Source organism: Malaclemys terrapin, chromosome 1 (assembly GCF_027887155.1).
Source record: "Malaclemys terrapin pileata isolate rMalTer1 chromosome 1, rMalTer1.hap1, whole genome shotgun sequence".
In the NCBI taxonomy this organism is placed as follows: Eukaryota; Metazoa; Chordata; order Testudines; family Emydidae; genus Malaclemys; species Malaclemys terrapin.
Window position 1 is genome coordinate 86,630,748 of NC_071505.1, and position 12,210 is coordinate 86,642,957.

General features: G+C 45.2%; 1 protein-coding gene across 1 annotated transcript in view; it reads left to right on the plus strand.

Annotated features, from left to right (window-relative positions):
* The window catches only part of UTP20 (UTP20 small subunit processome component), an 83,302-nt gene that overhangs the window by 36,363 nt on the left and 34,729 nt on the right, over positions 1-12,210 (plus strand). The window contains exons 28-31 of the mRNA XM_054029003.1: positions 3,508-3,651; positions 7,076-7,155; positions 8,881-9,113; positions 10,890-11,034. Of these exons, the coding sequence (XP_053884978.1) occupies positions 3,508-3,651; positions 7,076-7,155; positions 8,881-9,113; positions 10,890-11,034 (602 nt within the window). The remainder of the gene's footprint in view (positions 1-3,507; positions 3,652-7,075; positions 7,156-8,880; positions 9,114-10,889; positions 11,035-12,210) is intronic.

The window sequence follows — 12,210 nt, forward strand, 5'->3', positions numbered from 1 at the left end:
AAATAAGAAAATGGTGCATAAAGAAAAAGACACAAGCCCATCGAGTGTGAATGAAAGCAAATACAAAGAAGCAAAGTATGCTGCTAAGTAGGCAGTGAAGAAGGCCAAAGACAGTGCCATAGATGACCTGTATGCTGAGCTTGTAAACCACCCACATCTGGCTGGCCAAAAGATCTATAGCATTGCAAAAATCAGATACAAAGGGAAGGAGGATGGTATTGCAGCACCATTTCTAAATGATGACCAGGAGAAACTGCTAGTAACACCTAAAAAAATGAAGGTGAGATGGAAACAATAATTTGAGAGTCTCTTAAATGAGGCAAACCCCTTTTTGGAAGAGTTGCCAGTATCCTAATGACCTGGTGCCTGACTCTGACACAATGGAGGAAGGTGAGAAATGCAGTCCGGATAATGAAGAACAGTGAGGTGGTAGGACTGATGAAGTGACAGCGGACCTGGAGAAAGTCCTGTGTGAGAGAGGCATAAAATGGATGAACAGAGTGGGTCAGCAAGCTTCAGCACACAGCCCATCAGGGTAATCGGCTGGCAGGCCATGAGATGTTTTGTTTACATTGACCGTCCATAGGCATGGCCCCCCGCAGCTCCCAGTGGCCGCGGTTCGCCGTTCCTGGCCAATGGGAGTTGCGGGAAGCGGCGTGGGCTGCAGAGACGTGCTGGCCGCCGCTTCCTGCAGTTCCCATTGGTTGGGAACAGCGAACTGCGGCAACTGGGAGCTGCAGGGGGCTAGGCCTGTAGATGGTCAACATAAAATGTCTTGTGGCCTGCCAGTGGGTTACCCTGATGGGCCACGTGTCGAAGGTTGCTGACCCCTGGTTAAAGCCATATGGCAAGATATGTGAATATCCAAAGATTTCTGCTGGTCTATCTTGGTCTAAGTACATAAACAGGGGAGCGTCCACGAATGTGGAAACTGTTGAAGGATAAAGTTACTGTTACGTTGAATGAAAGTACTGGAACACGTCTTGGATGCTAGAATTAGGAGAATGCTGGAACCCGTCCTCAGACAAAAACAACTCAGCTTTAGGAGAGGATGAGGAACCACAGATGCCGTGTTTGTAATTCAGCAAGTGATCGAGAGGCAGTTAAGTACCAACAGGATCACTTCTGGGCACTTAGAGCCCTAGAAAAGGCATAGTATAGCATGGACAGAAAGATGCTCACACTAGTGCTGAGGAAATATGGCGTGTCTGAGGATTTAATATCACCTAAAACAGCGATCTGAACATGTTTTGGAATGACCAGCCCTTTTGACGTGAAAGTCTGACTGCACCTGGGGCCCTTAGTCTGCTGCTGTTTATCATGTTGATGGAAGATCTCAATGGGAAAGGTGAGAAGCTGCTATATGCAGATGACATAGCTATAAGTGTGTCCTCAGAAAAAGAGCTAGAGTAAAGAGTAAATCAGTGGTATGGCCAGATAAGCTGGCATGGGAAGAAAATGGATATGACTAAGACCGAGGTAATATGAGTCGGTAGATGTGCCTCGGGGAAACTGAATATAGAGATTAATGGAGTATGACTAAACCAGACTGAGCAGTTCAGGTATCTGGACAGCTGGGTTGCGGATGACAGTGAGCATGAATGCGAGATACAGTCCAGACCGGGGAATTCTGGAAGACAGTGGAATAACATCTCACTGACACTGAAAGCCCAACTGTATGTAACAATGGTGTGCCCCGCAGTGCTGTATTGTGCAGAAGCATGGGCAGTAAAGAGACGGCAAGTTCAACGCCTGAAGATGTTCGAGATGAGATGTCTTTGTGCAATATAGTCCCACGAAGGGATGGATTGTGATATGAAAGCGGTAGGATGGAAGTCTCAGTCCGTGATGTGTCTGACAAAATCCAGGAAGTGCAACTTTGCTAGTTCAGACATACAGAGTGAATGAAGAGGACCTGGGGAAGATGGTGTGGCGGGAGAGGGTGGTAGGAAAGAAACCCCGAGGAAGCGATGGTGGATTGCATCAAAGAAGATGGTAAGCTGATGGACCTTAGTGCTGCCTCGGACAGACGAAGATGGCAGATGTTTGCATGGTGAGCCGACCCTAGATGGTGGGATAAGAGGAAGTAGTAGTAGTTTCTAAGTCACTTAGGAGCTTTTGAAAGTGTTACCTAGAGGCCTTGTCTACGCTTTGTGGCGTGTAGGGTACATGTAGCTACACACCGCAGCAAAAGGCAGGCTGCAGCCACACTCGTTGCAGTGTGTAGCTACGTGTGACAGTGAAAGGCTCTGGCAGGGGGAAGCAGCGGGATGCTACACTGGTAAAAATAGCATTGTAGACAGGGGAGGCACTGCGTGGGTGTGCAGAGAGCCGTGTAGGGTACGTATCCACAGGGTCCTGGTGTGTCTATATTCCACTCACCTAAGCAGAGCCTTGCCATCTGCCCTGCTGTTTATACCCATGCTAGGGAGGCATGCAGTGTCTGTACTCCTCATGTCGCCGTAAGTGTAGCCCTCCCAGAGGAGCCCAGCAGAAAAGGCTGTAATATTATAAACAGATGCCTGATTAGCCTGTTGAATATCTTCCCTAAGGAAAGCTAGAGAATGTAACGTGGTTAACGTTAAATGCATGGGTAGCGTAAGTCTTGTTACTACATTCTAGCCCTCCCCTCACTCTGTCTTTGCCGGATTCCTCTCTCTCCTCTAAGCACGTTTTCATGTGCTAAGAGGAAACTCACCTTTGGTCACTGGTTTTGGTTGTGCTTTTTGGGGGGTGGGGGGGGTAATTTATTTAATATATTTTCATACAGAAACAGACAAAGAAAAGTACCAAAAAAATGTATGTGAGCTCCAATAGAATTATGCAATTGCAAGATTTTACAGTTTGTCAACACTGCAAGACCAGGCAATGCTACATAGACATGGCATGTTAGGGTGGGGTAACCGATGTAAAGAAGGAGGGAAGGAGGGGACATGGGAAAAAGAGGAGGGGTTAGGCGGCATGGAGGTTTGGCATTCCTTGAACCATCTCAATATTTTTTTATTCAAATGTATCTAGAAATGGGGTCCCCATTTCTCTGACTTCATATAATTGCTCTCTGTAGCAATAAGTTATTCTGTACTTGGCTGCTAATTGAGACAGGGTCAAATACCACTGCTTTTGAAGATGTGTAAAGTGGTACTGTTTGAATATTGGGATTGGGGTATTAGATCTATTAAGGGCAGTGCTAAGAGCTGTAGTATCCGCTTACAGCAGTTTTGGCCCCAGTCCTTCAGCGAGCTATGTGCGAGTAGGCTCTCGTGCCCGTGCAGAGTCCCTGTTAAGCCTTGTGACTCGGTGCAGGATTGGGACCTTAGTCAGAAAGTTAAAATCATCTTTACAAGATAACGGTAACTTGTTCACGGTAGAAAACAGGAGGAAACAGTGCAGTAGTTCAAGCAAGAGTCCCTCATATCCATATTGATTAAATACAGTATTTCATTGCAGGGTAACTAGCTTGTTGTGTATTGCAGCAAGAATAGGTATTTTTGTCTTTATTTTTTCCAGATCCAGCTAAGGTTTATTAACCCACTGAAAAATTTGAGGCGTCTTGGGATCAAACTTGTAGCTGAGTTTTTTTCTGATTTTGAGACCTACCGCTTTACAGTGGACGAGATTGATGCCATTTTTGAGGCAGTGATATGGCCCCAGGTAATGTTGACAGAATAATACATTTTATTCTGAGTTATCTAGTATGTAAAGATAAGCAAAGTCTGGAAAGAGATTGAAATACTTCTCTGATTAATTGTATATACGTGGGACAGTCTATCCTAAATTCTCAATTATTGTGGGACAATCTACACTCATCGCTATACACCTCTACCATGATATAACGCGACCTGATATAACACGAATTTGGATATAACACGGTAAAGCAGCGCTCTGGGGGGGCAGGGCTATGCACTCCGGCGGATCAAAGCAAGTTCGATATAATGCGGTTTCACCTATAACGCGGTAAGATTTTTTTGGCTCCCGAGGACAGCGTTCTATCGGGGTAGAGGTGTACTTGCTTTCCACAAACTATTCTTAGTATAACTTTTTATGAGTGATGCATCCGAATATTTGGATGCTGGTATTTAAACTATATCATTAAATGTATTAACCTTAATTTGGGATACTGCAGATTATGTACTATATGTTTTGTATGGTTTTTTAAACCAAACGTTGTACTTTTGGATAATTTAAGCATTATATCCAGATGTATAGAAACTCTTTTTTTTTAACCTGAATACTAGATAATTTTAACACTTTTTCTGCCTAGAAATCTCTAATTTCATTTGCTTGTATTACGTGTGTGAAGGGCCGATCTTGGGTCTTAATAAGAGGGTCAAGCATCTGATTAATGCTGGGGCTGCTTCTACATTCAAGCCATAATCAAAAATACTTACAGATTAATCTGAATCAAGTTAAAACTGTATCTCTCTTCTTTTACCATTGAAGGCTCTGTTCTGATGCTTCTTGGGGAACAAAATTGTACTGTTGGTATCTGTTATGTGCCTAATCTGTCTAATCTAAAATGCCTGAGTATTTACACTTGAAAAACATCTAAATAGTATCAAACAGTACCTTGGTGGGCTAGCTGTTCTTGTTCTGTGGTCAGTCTTAACCTATAATATTCCCCCTTCATCCATTTTTGTTCTTTTGCTTATTTATTCCTTCCATGTTTCTTTCATCTACCTGTATGGCACCTTACATGTGGCCAAATGACAGATGAACTAGCTGTATGCAAAGCACATAACTTTGCACCTCAGTTGATTAGGTAGAAGAGAATTTTGGTTTATTGTCTCTCTTAGCCTTTCAGCTCTCTCTTTCTATGCCCCCAACTATCCCAGCATTGGGAAACGAAGACTCCGGTTCAGCAAAGTTCCATAGAAGTCAAAGCACGTGCCTCAATTCAGGATGTGATTAAATGCTTTGCTGAATCAGTGTCTCGGAGCATTGTGTTTGGAAAGCACTGTGTACATAAGAATGGCCATAACTGGGTCAGACCAGAGGTCCATCTAGCCCAGTATCCTGTCTTCCGATAGTGGCCAGTGCCAGGTGCCCCAGAGGGAATTAACAGAACATTCCCAGCTTCTGGCAAACAGAGGCTAGGGACACCATCCCTGCCCATCCTGTCTATTAGCCATTGAGGGACCTATCCTCCATGAATTTATCTAGTTCTTTTTTGACGCCTGTTACAGTCTTGGCCTTCACAACATCCCCAGGCAAAGGGTTTCACAGGTTGACTGTGCCTTGTGTTGTCCTTGTCTGAACCTTTTCCAATTCCATTATATCTTTTTTGAGATGGGGAGACCACCTCTTCACGCAGTATTCAGGATGTGGGTGTACCATGGATTTATATAGAGGCAATATGGTATTTTCAGTCTTATTATCTATCTTAATGATAGTCTTAATGATTCCCAACATTCTGTTCGCTTTTTTGACTGCTGCTGCACATTGAGTAGATGTTTTCAGAGAACTATCCACAATGACTCCTAAGATCTCTTTCTTGAGCAGTAACAGCTAATTTAGACCCCATCATTTTATATGTACAGTTGGGATTATGTTTTCCAATGTGCATTACTTTGCATTTATCAGCATTGAATTTCATCTGCCATTTTGTTGCCCAGTCACCCAGTTTTGTGAGAACCTTTTGTAGCTCTTCGCAGTCTGCTTTGGACTTAACGATCTTGAGTAGTTTTGTATCATCTGCAGATTTTGCCACCTCCCTGTTTACCCTTTTTTTCCTGATCATTTATGAATATGTTGAATAAGACTGGTCCCATTTGACAATGCTGTATAATTTCTGTAAATAGGAATGATAACTGGTTTAAAGAAATAATGCTCATTTCCTGCATGACCTAGTGTATCCCAGGGATGTCCACACTGTAATTAAAAACCCACAGCTGGCCTGTGCTAGTTGACTCAGGCTCATGGGGCTCAGGCTAAGAGGCTGTTTAACTGCAGTGTAGACATTCAGGCTCAGACTGGAGCCTGGGGTCTGGGACCCTGAGAGGTGGGAGGGACCCAGAGCTTGGGCTAGGCCTTAATGCCTGCACTGCAATTAAACAGCCTCTTAGCCTGAATCCTGTGAGCCTGAGTCAGCTGGCACGGGCCTCTGTCAGTGTCTAACTGCAGTGTAGACCTACCTCCAGAGAGCAGCACTATACGATAGGATACCGGCTCCAAAAATAATCCAGTAGCTCCCTCTAGGGGAATTTCAGCCATTGATCCTCTCTCGGAGATATTTTTTGCAGAAGACTCATTTGATTTTGTGCATTATTTTAAAGGCTGTGAAACACCATGAGGCTTGTGAGATGATGCGGGAGGAGGGAGAATTCTAATCCTTTTGTGCTTGGAATTGGAGTTTCCTAATGTTAACTGCACAAAAATCTACTACTGGGACTTGGTGGTAGTAGTCAGCATAGCAGACTTGCTTGCCATAGGATTGCATTAAAGATGCCTTTGTTTCTGATATGTTCAGAAAAGCGCTGGTTTATACAGAGCCGTGGGGCACTCAATCATTTTGGGCAACTGAACAAGCTTTCTGAGACTTATCGGTAGATCTGTTCCCCACCATTGCCTCAATTTCAGTTTTGCACAGTCCAATCTGCAGTGCAGACTGAGCAACCCTAAACCCCACTCTTACCATCCTGGTGCATTAAACCGAAAGAACGTGGACGATCTCCTGGCTGCTCAGTAGCAGCCAACACGTAACAGAGGCGTTCTCAGTCAGATTGATGCTGCTGATCCTGCTGCAGACAGGAATATAAGTGTGAGACCGTCACTTTGGCTGCAGCTGTGTGCAAAGCACAAGGGGAGGGAAAATAACACCCAAGTGAAGGACAAAAATAGTAGGTGGGATAATTTTGTTTCCAAGCTTTTAAGGTGTAACAAAAGATGCTCCATTAGTAGCTATCAGCAGTATTGAAGGGATTAGAAAGTGAGCAGTGATTTTTTATTTATTTATTTTAGATAATTTATCATTCACAGAGAATTCTTTAAACTTTGTTTTCTGTCAAATTTGATGTTTTAAATAGTGATGCGTGGTCACACTGTTTGTTTTATGATTTATCCTCTCTTTGTCTTCTAGATCAGCAGGCTCGCTTCTGAGAGCCAGTATTCTCCTACTCTGTTACTCAAACTCATTCACATCTGGAGCAAGAATCCCAGGTAAACTTTTCCTTTGGGGAGAAGCAAGATGAATGCACAGTGTCTGCTGTGAATAACACACACCACGGAAAGACAGATAGTCACACATTATTCCTCCTTGCATCCTCAAAGAAGTTATAGGATACAAAAAGGCTGCAAAGAGCAGTATTTTTATCAGCATGTAAACTTCATAGATCCCAAGGCCAGAAAGGATCATTATGATCACTTAGTCTGACCTCCTGTATAATCCGGGCCAGAGAACTTCCTCAAGATAATTCCTAGAGCAGATCTTTTAGAAAAACATCCAATCTTGATTTTAAAATGGTCAGCGATGGAGAATCCACCGCAACCCTGGGTAAATTGTTCGATTGGTTAATTACTCTCACCATTAAAGAAGGTGATTGTGCACTTCATTTAATGTTATTTAGATCTTTTTCATCGTAGCTCACAAAGCCATGACAAAGGACGGTGTCGTTATTCCTTTGGTACATATGGGGAAATAGAATCTCAGAGTGGGGAATTGATTTGCACAAGGTCTAAAACAGGTCAGTGAGAGCACCTGGACTAGAATCCAGGTCTCCAGGCTCCCCAGTCTAGGGCTGTATCCACTGGACCAAGCAGCTGTGCTTGTTTGCTTTTTTTTTTTTTTTTAAAGGAGTGTAATACTATACTTTCATGTTATTGCTTAACAGTATTTTACATAGGGTATTGAGCCTGAGGGGAAGAAGTGTACAATAGGAAATGTATCAAATACCTGAGTTCCAGCCACTCTATTTTAAGTGGTGGACTTCGATTTTCAGTTATGTTTTCTGACAATATAAGTAGAAACTTGGGCCTCAACTGTGCAGACGCATATGCATGTGCTTAACTTCAAATGCATGAGTAGTCCTATTACCAATTGTCTTGTCAATGGGATGATTTGCATGCTCAAAAGTTAAACGTTTACCTAAGTGTTCGCAGGACTGGGGTCTTAATTCTGATTTATTTCCCCAAGGAATAAACAGGGTATAAAATAACTATAGCTATGTTGTGTCAAGACCCCTCTGTCCCCAGACTATGACTCTAATAATCCAAATGCAACTCCCGATCTTTCCAATTTTTGGAGATTATTCTCCGTAAATATCAGGCCATTTTCCCCACACATGAACAGCCAGGCAGGTTTGTAGCCAACATCTAGCTCAGATTTTGAGGGGAGAGGGATGAGTTAATGGAAAGTGGTAGCCAATCCAGTTTTAAATAAAAATCTTGTGTCCTTCCCCTTTGAACTGTATTGGTTTGTTAATGTTCTATAGTGTCCGCTAGATCCCTGTTTACTATTCATTTACAGAATAACGTGTGTAAATTGGATGCAGCTCAGATATATTATAAAACGAGTCAGAAGGAGTTGGCCTTTAGATATCTGGGGTGAAATCCTGGCTCTACTGAAGTCAATAGGGCCCGGATTTCACCGTGGACATTTAACTCCCCACCTACTCTCATTTGGTCCCATCACCATAGTATTTCAGTGCTTACCTCAAGATTTACCGTTGTCAGAAATGAAGAATGTATTTTCTGTTTATGTACTAAACTGGTCTTGACTCATAAGAATTTTTCCTTTTTAATGGTATCCCCCAGAAGGTGGAAGAACATCTCTTTACCTTCAGTCTTTTTGTATGTGACTTTATGGAGAAAATGTTTGTAAAAGTTTTAATTAAAAAAAAAAAAAAGTGAACTGTGAATTTTTCTTGTTCTGTGTCTGTTACGCAGGTATTTCCCTTTGCTGGCCAAGCAGAGACCAGGGCACCCAGAATACGATACACTGTTGAATGTCTTTGCTCTGCTGTCCGCCAAGAATCTCTGCGAGGCAACAGCTGGTGTTGTGATGGATGTGGCTGACAACCTCCTCAACAGTCCCGATTTTGAACCCACAGACCTGGTTTCCAGCTTGACAGTGGCTGACTGCGTTTGTATAGAATCTGACACCGATGGAATGACAGAAGGTATGAATGAATAGTAATCCAAAGAGGGAGGAACTCAACTGTAAGCATGAGTGGAGGTTTTTGGATCCTGATGGGATGTTCTGCGCCTTTGGCAAGAATGCCTTTTTAGAAGGAAAATCCCCTGCTAAGGCTTGTCTTCCCTTAGCACGTTCATTCATCCGCGTGCAGACAAGTTCCATATTTGTGTGCCAGGGCCCAGAAAGGTTTATTCTCTGTTAAAGGGGATGGGGAGAACGTTCATAGTAATGGGTGCACACCCTTGGTTAAGTTATAACCCAGAGGGCAGCCTTGGCAATTAGGACAAGTGATTTGCACAAACGTCCACTTAATTTTTTTCTTGAAAAATAAATTCACCCAGCCATAATCTCCTGGCCATTCATTTTAATTGGCACTCCCTTGCAATAAAGACTTGCGGTTCATCACCTTTACCCTTCACCTGCAGTAACAGGCAGAAGGTGACCGTGCACTTCCTTTAACATTGGGTAGCTCTTTTTCAGCAGTTGCTCTCAAAGCCATGACAAAGGAAGGCAGGGATTGTTATCCCCTTGGTACAGATGGGGAAACTGAGGCTCAGAGTGGGGAATTGATTTGCACAAGATCACACAACAGGTCACTGTCAGAACTGGGACTAGAACCCAGTCTCTAGACTTCCCAGTCTAGGGCTCTGTCCACTGGACCACAATGCAAGAGACTGGCTAAGCCAGAGGTAGGCAAACTATAGTCCGTGGGCCACATCTGGCCCAGCTCCTGCTCTGGGAGGCTAGCTCCTGGCCCCTCCCCTGCTGTTCCTCCTCCCCCACAGCCTCAGCGCACTGTGCTGCTGGCGCAGTGCTTTGGGCAGCAGGGTGGCAAGCTCCTGTCAGGCAGCGCAGCTGCAGAGCCCAGCCTGACCCATGCAGCACAGAGCACCGGTGGCATGGCTGGCTCCAACTGGGTGGCGCGGCTGCCTGTCCTGGTGCTCTGGGTGGCACAGCTGTATCACTGCCAGCCACTGGTGCTCCAGGCAGCACGGTAAGGGGGCAGGGAGCAGAGGAGGTAGGATATTGGGCAGGGGAGTTCGGGGTGGTGGGCAGGGGTGTGGATAGGGGTCGGGGCGGTCAGAGGGCAGGGAACGGGGGTTGAATGAGGGCAGCAGTCCTGGGAAGGGGAGGGGCAGTCAGGAAGGAGAGAGGGGGTTGGATGGAGCGGTGGGGGGCAGTTAAGGGGAGGGGGTTCTGGGGGTGGTTAGGGAGCAGGGGATGTGGATGGGGTAGGGGTTTGGGGAGGGCATCAGTGAACAGGGGGGGTTGGATGGGGCAGGAGTCCCGGGGGGGCCATCAGGGGGTGAGAAGCGGGGGGGGTCGGATAGGGGGCAGGGGCTGGGCCATGCCTGGCTGTTCGGGGGAGGGGCAGCCTCTGCTAACTGTCCCTCCATACAACTTGGGAAACCCGATGCGGCCCTCAGGCCAAAAAGTTTGCCCGCCCCTGGGCTAAGCCCTCGTGTCACAGACTTGTTAGTGAACTAATGAGGAGGGGAGCTCTTGAGGTTTTTGTTTTTTTGGGGGTGGGGGGGGCAGTTGTAATAGCCTTCAGTCACATAGAATTTTAAACTCCTGCAGAGCTGGTTTTCAGAGGCGTTGAGTGCTGCAGCTCCCGTTGACTTCCTTTGGAGTGGAGGATGCTCAGCACTTCTGAACATCAGGCCTCCGAGTTCATCGTTTTCCCCATGTTTGTGTAGAATTGGATCTCTCCTTTTTGCTATAAAACGCCCTGGTAACCGCCTTGTATCCATTACAGAGTCCCCCAGCTTGGGTGCACGGTTAATTCTGCCTCACGTTCCTGCAGTACTTCAGTATCTCAGCAAAACCATGTTAAATATAGAAAAGGTGAAAAAGAAAAAGTTTAGAGCGCAAGTCAGCAAAGAGCTCAACATTCTTTCCAAGTAAGTGATTCCTCAGGGTTCAAAAGAGATAAGCTTTGAAACAATGATCCCTCAGGATGGACTGCAAATATAGAAGCAGTTGCTTTGAATTTAAATTAGTTGTGACCAAGTCATTTAAAACGTGTGAACTTGTCACTCGACTTCCAGGTCACTGGTGGTCAATTCCCATCACTGCTGACTGAATTTTAAAAGCGTCCGTAAGCGAAACTGGCACTGTGACAGTGGTGAGACAGCCTTAGGCTACACACACTATCTGTGCATTGGTGAGTGTCCCCATGAGGAGATAATTGGTTAAGGACTGGATGATTAACGAATTAACAAAGTGAATCAGCTCCTCAGCTGAGGAGAAAAAAAGAGGGGCCTGGAGAAGTCAGGAAGGAAGAGCTGGCGAAGCCCAGGAGCTCAGAGGGTATGTCTATGCTGCAGTTAAAAAACGTGACAGGGCCGAGTCAGAAGATTCAGGCTCGCGAGACTGTTTAATTGCTGTGTAGACATTCGGGCTTGGGTTGGAGCCCAGGCTGTAGGATCCTGTGAGGTGAGAGGGTCCCAGAACTCGGGCTGCAACCCGAGCCCAAATGTCTACACGTAAATGGTCCCTTAGCTTGAACTCAATTCAGCTGGCACGGGCCAGCCGCGAGTGTCTCACTGCAGTGTAGACATACCCTGAGCGCTGAGATTTCTCCCCCCCCCTTGCCTTGTGCCTTGGGAGAAGGTAAAAGCCTTATGTGGTGGGGAAACAAGTACTTGTATAGCACACTAAGTAAAGCAGTTGGCGTTGAACTTGTTGCTGGTTTGCATGAGGACTGTTTGCGGTAAGAATCCAGGGTGAGGGAACCCCGTCCTGTGACAGGCACTCTAGATATTAATACTAGGAGCAATATGAGACTGCTCCCCTTGGGGCTATAAAAATATTGAAGTGGTCAAAAGTTGCTGCAGCAGTCTGGCTTGCATGGATACAGTAAACTTATATGTCGGGTTCTTTGTAACTCTCTTCCCAAAGTAGGAGACAAATCATGAATTCACAGGGCAAACAGTTATACTGTGTTTCCAGCAAAGGAGAAATACAGAGTACATATCCACACAGGCACAGAGTGGATCCAGTTGCCAGATCAAGGCCTTTGTTCCCAGACGTAGAAAATTCAAAATCATAGTCTGAGTGCAGATGTCAGCCTTGAC